The sequence below is a fragment of the Sus scrofa genome, chromosome 14 (assembly GCF_000003025.6).
Source record: "Sus scrofa isolate TJ Tabasco breed Duroc chromosome 14, Sscrofa11.1, whole genome shotgun sequence".
Taxonomy (NCBI): Eukaryota; Metazoa; Chordata; class Mammalia; order Artiodactyla; family Suidae; genus Sus; species Sus scrofa.
In genome coordinates this window covers 15,101,211-15,111,218 of record NC_010456.5, presented here as the reverse complement: position 1 = coordinate 15,111,218, position 10,008 = coordinate 15,101,211, and the positions used below count along the sequence as shown (strand labels likewise).

The 10,008-nt window shown below is 47.9% G+C and overlaps 1 protein-coding gene across 1 annotated transcript; it reads left to right on the top strand.

Annotated features, from left to right (window-relative positions):
* DEFB136 (defensin beta 136) lies at window positions 441-1,258 on the top strand. The gene is made up of 2 exons (XM_021074193.1): window positions 441-593; window positions 1,044-1,258. Exons 1-2 carry the CDS (start codon window positions 539-541, stop codon window positions 1,214-1,216), a joined length of 228 nt encoding a protein of 75 aa, XP_020929852.1. The 5' UTR covers window positions 441-538; the 3' UTR covers window positions 1,217-1,258.

Here is a 10,008-nt window from a genome sequence, read left to right as displayed (position 1 = left end):
ACACCACTGCCACAGCAACACCAGATCCGGGCTGTGTCTGCAACCTATACCACAGCTCACAGCAACGCCAGGTACTTAACCCACATTCTCATGGATACTCGTCAGGTTCATTACCGCTGAGCCACAAAGGGAACTCCTGAGCCTGTTTTCTCATGCAGCCTCTCTGGGCTCCTGAAGGTGCACAGCAGGACTCGGAAGGACAGAAGAAACAAGGGGACACTTTCCTGCCGTTTTCCTATCAGTGTACATTTGAGGTCACAGGGGAAGTGCTCAGGCCTGATCATGAGGATGCTTGGTCTCTGCTCCTATCCTACCTTGACTGAGTCCCTTCTTCTCCCAGGACTTGTAGAAGAGGAAGTAGCATAGAATGGCCCAAGGACTCTTTTTACCTTTCACCCTGAAGAAGCCTGTCTCCCCTGGGTGTCCTTCCAGTTAGAATGAGGCCAGTGTCCAGCCCCACCCAGCCTTGCCCAGCTCTATAAAGGCGCCTCCCAGACTGCCACCCCTAGGAAGTCGCAGCAGCTCTGCGCCCTCAACCATGAGGCTTCGTCTCTCTTGGTTACTCTTCCTCCTGCTGATCTCACTGCCTTCAGGTAAGATGGTGGGCACAGATCTGATCACAGAAAGGAGGGTCTTCACTGAGGAGGCACCTGAATGCCCCTCTGGGTGAAGCCCAGCAGGGGGACCCTGCGATCAGATAAATCAGCAGGCAGGGAGGACCTGTGGGTTAGGGATCATCAGCCCCTACCCTGTCACCTCCTGAAAGTCTGCCCATGCTTGAGAGAGGGATCTGGTCCAACCACACGTGTGGGTCACTGCCAGCCATCCCCATGCCTGCTTCTCTTAATGTCCTCTGATGAGCCCTGGACTCGGCAGGCCTGGTCAAAACGTAGCAGCAGTTGAGCGGGCGGCACACAGAAGGAAAACCTCCAACCAAGAAGCTGTGCACCAAGAAGAGAGGACAGCCTTAGGATGTCTTCCAGCCTCTTAAAGACTGATGGTTCTTCCTCGTTTTTTTTTTGTTGTTGTTTTTTTTTCCTTAGGGAACGGTTTGATTGAAAATGATGGGGTGGAAATTCACACCTGCACTGTGCAAGGTGGCAGGTGTTTCTTCGGCTGCAAGATAGGATGGGAATGGGTCAGCTACTGTCACAGTATATTGTCCTGTTGCGTAGAAATTAAGAAAAACCCCCCACCTCAGATCTATGAAGCATGATCCCCAACTCCTGGGTCCAATTAAAAGCATATGCAAATGGCTGAAAGGGCAAAATCTCTGCTCTGTGTGGAAGGATGGTCGGCGAGCTATGGGCAGCCAATGGGGGCCGGATTCCCCCCAGTTTACTGGCAAGATTCTAGATGTGTGTGTGTGTGTGTGTGTGTGTGTGTGTGTGTGTGTGTGTGTGTGTGTGTGTGTGTGTGTGTGTGTTTTTAAGGGGCAAAATGCATCTCCTATTTTCTGCCCTCCAACCTCCAATCAGGAATTCCTACTTCCAACTCAAATCCAATTGATCAATACACGACCAACATGCCCCAGGGTATGACGTCCGCTGAGCCTAATCACCAAAGCTTACCATACGCCAGTCTCACTTTTAAGTGGATTTACATGTATTCAATCACTGAATCCTCACCAAAAAAAGAAAAAAAAAATCTATGATTCACCCACTTTGCCAATAAAGAAACTTTTTCCAGGTCACAGAACCAGCAAGAGTTTGTTAGCACTGGATTTGAACCCAGACAGTCTTGATCAAGTGTCTACACTGGTAAGCTGTACCACCTCTCAATTGCTAAGCAAAGCAGTCCAACTGGATGCCTTTTTTTTTCAATTGGAGTATAGTTGATTTACAATGCTGTGTTAGTTTCAGGTGTACAGCAAAATGGTTCAGTCCTCTGTGTGTGTGTGTGTGTGTGTGTGTGTGTGTGTTTTCAGAGTCTTTTCCATTATAGATTATTACAAAATATTGAATGCTATGCTATACAGTAGATTCCTGCAGTTTACCTATTTTATATATAGTAGTGTGTATGTTAATCCCAAACTCCTAATTTATCCTCCCATTTCCCCTTGGGTAATCATAAATGTGTTTTCTTTGTAAGTCTGTTCCTGTTTTGTTGATCAGTTCATTTTTGTCATATTTTAGTTTCCACATATATCATACAATATTTGTCTTTCTCATTCTGACTTAACTTCACTTAGTATGATAATCTCTGGGTCCATCCATGTTGCTGCAAATGGCATTATTTCATTCTTTTTTAGGGCTGAATAATAGTCCATTGTGTATATGTACCACATCTCCTTTATCCATTCTCCTGTCAACGGACATTCAGGTTGCTTCCATGTCTTGGCTATTCTAAATAGTGCTGCAATGAACACTGGGGTTCGTGTATCTTTTTGGATTATGGTTTTCTCCAAATATAAGCCCAGAAGTAGGATTGCTGGATCATATGGTAGTTTTATATTTAGTTTTTAAGGAACCTCCATATTGTTTTCCATAGTGGCTGCACCAATGTACATTCCCATGAAGAGTGTAGGAGGGTTCCCTTTTCTCTGCACACTCTCCAGCATTTGTTATTTGTAGACTTTTTGTTGATGGCCATTCTGACCCATTTGAGGGGATATCTCATTTAGTTTTGATTTGCATTTCTCTAATAATTTCTACCTGGATGGATTGATTGTAGTTTGTATGGACTATAGATTGTAGATTCTAATGAGGAATCAAAAATCCAACTAGATCCAGGAGTTCCTGCTGTGGTGCAACGAGATCGGTGGGTGTCTTGGGAGCACTGGGACACGAGTTCAATCCCTGGCCCAGCATATTTAAGGATCTGGATGTTCTCAGATCTGATCCCTGGCCTGGAGGCTCCATGTGCCTCAGAGCGGCCAAAAAAGAGGAAAAAAAAAAAAAAGAATCCAACTAGACCCAATAAAAAGTCAGTCCCTCAAAACTCTTCCTGTGACTTAAAGCTATCATGTTTCCAGTTGTTAGTTGCATCTTTGACGCTGCTCATGACTTTCTGCTTTGACTTTCATGATTCAAGTCCTGAGTCCACACACCAAGCACTGTTCCTCTCACCACTGCAGTGGAAGCAACAAGCATTTCACACCCACACAAAACTTGTAGCTGATGGAGTTCCCACTGTGGCATGGTGAGTTAATGATACAGCTTGTCTCTGTGGTGTTGCCAGTTCAATCCCCAGCCTGGCCGAGTGGGTTTAAGGATCAGCTGAAGCTGTGGCTCCGATTCGATCCCGGCCCAGGAACTTCCATACGTCACAGGTGCGCCCCCAAAAATGGAAAAAAAATTTGTAGCTATCTGTGGACAGCACTGTTCCAGAAGCCCTTCCTTACCGCCCCCCTCCAGCATCCCTGCCCAGGACAGATGTCACAGATCTTCATCAAAACTCACAAGGTATTAGGAAAAAACAACAGCAGCTGCGTTTCAGGGTTTCCCTTCTCCAAAGATGGGCCCACAGGAAATTTATCTGCTCAGACTCCTCCATGCCTCTAACCCTCAACATCGCAGCAAAAAAGAAAAACCCGAAGTCATCAGCAGTCTGCAGGGCATCTCTAGTCCAGCTTGCCCTTCCTGCTACGCCGTGGTCTTAGGGTACCTGCATGTGCTCCCTGAAGCCCAAGCCCTCAGCCAAAGAAAGGCAGAGGTGAGGCAAAGTTCACAATGCCCCATAAATGCAATGAAATTAACACAGAAACAGAAAATGAAAAGAGAAAACTGGGTAAAGAAGGAAAAGCAAATATTCTTTCACAACCCCCCCACCCCCACCCCCCCAAAAAAAGACTGAAAATCCCTGTCGTTTCCTTGTGGTTCCTAAGGCCATCCTTACACCAGCCTGGGGCAAGGCGTTACTCTAACTTGACCGTGGGTGAAGGAAGCAACACATGATACTGTCTTTGATTTTCTCCCGTGCAGCTCAGATAAGACTGAAAAGCTCAGAGTCGTTCTTCCCGAAAGCCACATGTGAAATGAATGACTAGTGAACTGTTGCATGCAAAGGCCGTTACGAATTCACCTGGGGCTCTGGGGGTGAAACTTCAAGGTAATGGCCACCTCTGCAGGGAAGCCAGAGTGGCCAGTCTGGGCACCCCCGTCCCTGAGCAGCCATTGGAGAGGGTCTGTGATTGAGGGTTAGCAAAAATCAGACATCTGTCCCCAGGAACTGGACTCTGAGTGAACAGTGTCACCACCTTGGTGCCATTGTACAGTCTGTCCTCCTGGCAGATGATTCCAGAACCGTGACCCAGCAGCGTGGCCCTTCATGGCTCCTTTGTTTCTGGCCATATTCCATACCTGGTCTGTGAGACCCAAATATCTTCCCTTGAAGCTTAAAAATGTCCACAGTTGCAGTTAACAATCTGGTGTTGCCGCTGCTTGGCTTGGGTTTAATCCCTGGTCCCGAGGAACTTCTGCATGCCATGGATGCAGCCAAAATAAAAAATGTCCAGAGTTAATGTCTGTCCCTGGAAACCAATAATCTGAATGATATTGAGAACTCTGAGCTCATCATGCAGAAACTTTAGGATGAAATGAGGTCATGTGTGGAATCATGTATGTAACATGCCAGCCACGGTGTCATAAATATCCTGGTACCGTGTTAACCGGGTTCCAGAATGTAAAGGGAGGGATTGTGCTACCCTGGAGGAAAGGCAGTGAAGCCAGCAGCATCTCTGATCCACACATCATGAGGCAGGACAGGGCGGCAGCAGGAATCAGACTGGCATCCACAGGCAAAGGGAAAGCCAAGATCAGGGACAGAGTCAGACCTAGGTCCCCAACACGACCTTCCTACAAATTTCTTTGTCTAGAATCAGACATAGAGGTTTAAAGTTTTGGCTGTGTTTTAGCTGCTGGGTCTGCCATAACCCATCACCGCAAACTGGGTGGCTAAAACAACAGAAATCTATTCTCGCACTGTTTTAGAAGCTTAAAGTCCAAAACCAGGGTACCGGCAGGGCCATCTTCCTTCAGAAAGTTCTAGAGAATTATTTTCTGTCTCTTCCAAATTTCTGGTGGTCCTGGCCATCCTTGATGTTGCTTGGTTGACAGCTGCATCATTTCCATCTCTGTCTGTCTTCACATGTTCTTCTTATTCCTCTGTCCATTTCTGTGTGTTTTCATGTAAATTTCTTATAAGAGCACCAGTCACTGGATTTAGGACTGCCCCTAATCCAGTATGACATCATCACAACTAACCGCATCTCCAAAGACCCTATTTCCAAATAAGGTCACGTTCTGAAGTTTCAAGTGGACAAAATCTGGGGGAAACACTATTCAACCCACTATAGGTTCTAAATCAGGGATCTGCCTTTTCTTGGGGGAGGGAGTCCCTTCTTAACCCACCTTCTTTTATACACAGTGAGAAGGGGTGTGCCCAGGAGGGGACTTGCAGATGAATCAACCTTTGCTACATAAACTAACACTTTTCCTCTTACTGGCCATCCCCCCAGCTGAGACCATCCAGAGAATATGCCCCCAAAAAACAAAAGTCCCTGGCCTCAAGATGCTCCGAGATTATGCTCAGAGAGCTAGAGTCTTAAATAATCACAACACAAGCTTACTGGTCTTATTATAGTAATCCATGACGTGATCTGCAGGCTTTCCTATGACACAAGAGGCTTTGCCCCCAGCTTTATTGAGGTACAATTGTCAATTTAAAATTGTATATATTTAGAAGTTCCCTTATGTCACAGAAGGTTAAGGATTGGGCACAGTTCGATCCCTGGCCCAGGAACTTCCACGTGTGGCAGGCATGGCCAAAAACAAATAAATTTTTAAAATTGTATATATTGGGAGTTCCCTTCGTGGCTCAGCGGTTAACAAACCCCACTATGATCCGTGAGGATGCAGGTTTGATCCCTGGCCTCGCTCAGTGGATTCAGGCTCTGGTGTTGCCGTGAGCTGTAGTGTAGGTCGCAGATGCAGCTCAGATCCTGTGTTGCTGTGGCTGTGGTGTAGGCCAGAGCTGTGACTCTGATTCAACCCCTAACTTGGGAACTTCAATAAGCCACAGGTGCGGCCCTTAAAAAAAAAAAAAAAAAAAAAAAGTGTATATATTTAAGGGGTATAACTTAATGATTTACTGCACGTGATGACGTAATCACCACAGTTAAGCTAATTCACACAACTTGTCACCTCACACAGTTATCCCGTGTGTGTGTGTGTGTGTGTGTGTGTGTGTGTGTCTGTGTGTGTGTGTGTGTGGTGAAAACACCTAAAATCTATCCTCAACAAATTTCAAATGTATGTGTAATAGAATATCATTGGCACTGGTGAGGTGAGCTGTAGGTTATGTTGCAAAACTGGTATGTTTGTGTGGAAGCGTTGAGAAAATTAGAGACAATACAGTTCATGGGGAGACAGCTGGCCCAGACGGAATGAAAGCAGAAAGTACGTCACCCGCCAAATCTGTGCTGCCATTCTCTCCATAAGTCACTTTTTTGGAGGGGGGGGATACAACTAGCTGTCAACAAATAACAATAGTAAAATTCCAAGCCTGGACCTCTTAGGCTGCATAAAAGTGGTCCAGATGTTGAGCCAGCCACAGCAACGACGCCCAAAATCCAGTTTCTGCCCCCTTCAGGGTTCGCGGATGCTGCAGCTGTTTATGGCCAACTTCAGACCCCCTCATCAGCCTCCTCGTCCAGCATCTGGTTTGGGTCAGGGGCTCTGATGCCATCTGGGCTCATCAATGGGAGCAGGGCCATGGACTCTTTCAAGAATGGGCCTCGGTACCAGGCAATTGGGATTTAAACCTGGATCCTTCCAGAGCCACCTCTTAGCTAGGTGAGCCTGAGCAAGTCATTTCACTTCTGTGAGCTTCCATCTTCTCTTCCCTGGGAAGTGAGTAGTAAGAGAGGAGGAAGGGAGGAAAAGGGGAGAGGAGGGGAGGGGAAGGGGAGAGTAGAGGAAGGGGAGGGAAGTAGGAGGGGAGGGGAAAGGGAAAGGAGGGGAGGGGAAGGAGGGGTGGGGGAGGGAAGGGGAGGAGGGTGAGGGGGAATCGGAGGGGAAGGGAAAGGGGAGAGTGGGGGGATGGGGGAGTAGGAGGGGGAAAGGGAGGAGAAGAGATGAGAATAATAAGAGAAGTTACTCCCTAGGATGGCCGGGGGGGGCTTGAGTCAGCTAAGAAGTGTTTAGCACGGAGCCTGGCACTCAGTAACACTGGATAATTATTAATCCACAAGGAGGCACTCCATACAGACTAGTTATTGTCGTTGCTGCTGTTAATGTTGGAGCTGGCCCGTTGCCCCCTGGTTTTTGCCAAGTTCTCTCTCACTGCACCACCTCAATGGGGCCATGGGCCAGGGGAGCAACTCCCAGACACCCCTATGACTCAGGTTCACTAACAGCTAGAAGGACCTCTTCCTAGAGGTACCCAATGCTGGAGAAGAGAGCCTTCTGGTCCAGCTGCTGGGGAGAGGCAGCCCACAGCCCACACATCTCCCTCAGCGGTAGCCACACACCTCTACCTGCCCACTAGGAAACCATGTGCTTCATAAGCCAAGCCCTGGCCTGCCCCGCTCATGCTCTAACCATCTCTGTGACCTAGACGCGTCACTTCAATTCCCTGCAACAAGAAGGATAACTGGATGCACCATGGTTCTCCCTATGGAAGAGGGGCCAGTCTAGAAAGCAGTCTGGAGACAGTAGCAGATGCTACTATTCATGACTCATTTGGAGGCACCAGAGACACACGGAGTGTCCCATGGCCAGGGCTCCACCTACCAAGGTAACAGAGGCAGTGGATGCATCCCCTCAGCAGGCATTGGGAGAGGGATGCACTGCCTGAAGACAGTTTAAAAACAATCATAAAGAGTTCCCTCTGTGGCACAATGGGATCTTCAGTGTGTCTGCAACACCAGGACACAGGTTTTATCCCTGGCCCAGCACAGTGGGTTTAAGGATCCAGCGTTGCTGCAGCAGGTCACAACTGTGGCTCAGATCTGATCCCTGACCAGGGAACTCCATATGCTGTGGGGTGGCCAAAAAGGAAAATAACCCAAACCAAAAAGAAACAACAATAAAGCTAAATAAAAGGCTATTCCTTACTATGGCCCCACACCAGCAATTCTGAACAACACCAGTAATAAATACTTCTGGGAACAGAGAGGGAGCAACATGCACTGCCACTGTCCTTGGGGTGCCATTGCCCCAGGTCCATGGCTCTGATCTCCTAGCCTGTATATTTCCTAAAATGCTCCATGTCAGCACTCACCCCGCCTCGTCTAGCATAATGTTCTCTTTCTCTCTGCCCCAGCTGTGGATGTCACTCATTAAGAGCACCTGTATCTGAGAGCCTTAACCTTGGGGCCCTGTGTTCCCTCACCTTTGCTGTGCTCACTCCTGGTCCTGTGCCCAGGGTGGAATCCTGGCCAGCAGAAGAGAACATAGCTTGAATATTAGTTGCACCAGCTCTGGGATCTTGGGCAACTCAAGTAGCCTCTCTGAACCTCAAGTACCTCATCTGTAAAATGGGGATTACACATAGCACACATGCTTGGGAAGGTTGACCAAGATACTGCACATAAAAAAAAAAGAGTCCCCTTGGAGCTCAGCAGGTTAAAGATCTGACATTGTCACTGCTGTGGCTCAGGTCACTGCTGTGATGTAGGTTTGATCCCTGGCCCAGGAATTTCCACGTGCCCCGGGTGTGGCCAAGAGGAAAAAAAAAAGATATTGCACATGAGAGCCTTTGAAAGATTTACACAATAGCAGCCAACCAAATCTGCATGGCATTTCATCCAGGAGCTGCTTTTGTTTTGTTTTGTTTATCCATCACCATTTGTGTTACTCTGCTCAGCTCATTTTTTCTGGGTCACAGCACGTGGGTCAGAGCCTATGAACCTCTGCTCTGCTCTGAAGCCCTGTGTCCAGGGCATAGAGTTTTAGGTGTGCTCTGGCTAGTGGAGAGACACCAGCAGTTTCCCCTCACAGATTCTAGATCCCAAAATCCCACAAACGCTGCCTGAAACCAAATCCCCTTTGTAAGTCCATCACTGACCACAGGTATGAATTCTCCTCCTCAGGAGCCACTGATTTTTTTTTTTTTTTTTTCTTCTCTCTCTCTCTTTTTTCTTTTTGGCCATGCCTTGGCAGGCAGAAGCTTCCAGACCAGGGATCAAACCCTCTCCACACCAGTAACAACGCCAGATCCTTAACCACTAACCCACCAGGGAATTCTAGGAGTCACTTATTCTTTTCCTCCAATGCTGTAATCTTCATTCTCCCAAAATGATACCTGTGTTATTGATTTTTTTTTTAAATCTAAGGACACAAGCTTACATTTTCCACTTTGCCTTTGTCGTATTAGAATTGGCCTCCCACGTGAGTCTGTTGAGATCTTTCAGGATCCAGACTCTGCCACCCTATTAGGAGGCAAGAAATTCAAGAAGGAGGGGGGCGTGGTCAAGCCTGCAACTTCCCCCAGGAGGACAGGAAGCTTCAAGCCAGGCTTAGGGAACATCTGTACCCCCCGGGCTCCAATCCTGGGATCCTTGCCTTCTGCTCTGAGTGTAAGTTCAGGGCAATAACGAAGAAATTACGAGGCAGATAATGTTAGTGAATTTCCACCTTCCACTTTGGCGTCACCCTCTTTGTCCTTTACTAAACCACCTACCGCCACACTTTCAGCAAAGGTCATCCCAGAGTGTCCAAGGCCAGCTGACGCCATAAAGGGAATCTCAATATCAAATGCTAACACGCTTTCTCCTGAAGGGCCAGACAGTAGACGGGATCCGCTTCCCATCCACATATTCCGAGGCACAGCTGCCCAGCTCTGCCTCTGCAGCGCTGAAGCAGCCGTGTTTCAATAAAACTTTATAAACACAGGCAGTGGGCGGGACTTGGCCGGTGAGGCTGAGTCTGCAACCTCTGCTCTGGAACACGTTCCAGCCCCTTGGCGGGAGTGGGGGCCACAGGAAGGAAGTGCCCAGAGCCAGGGAGCCGGCGCCAGAGTGTCTGCTCTCAAGGGGTTTATAATCTACACATGTTCACGACTGAT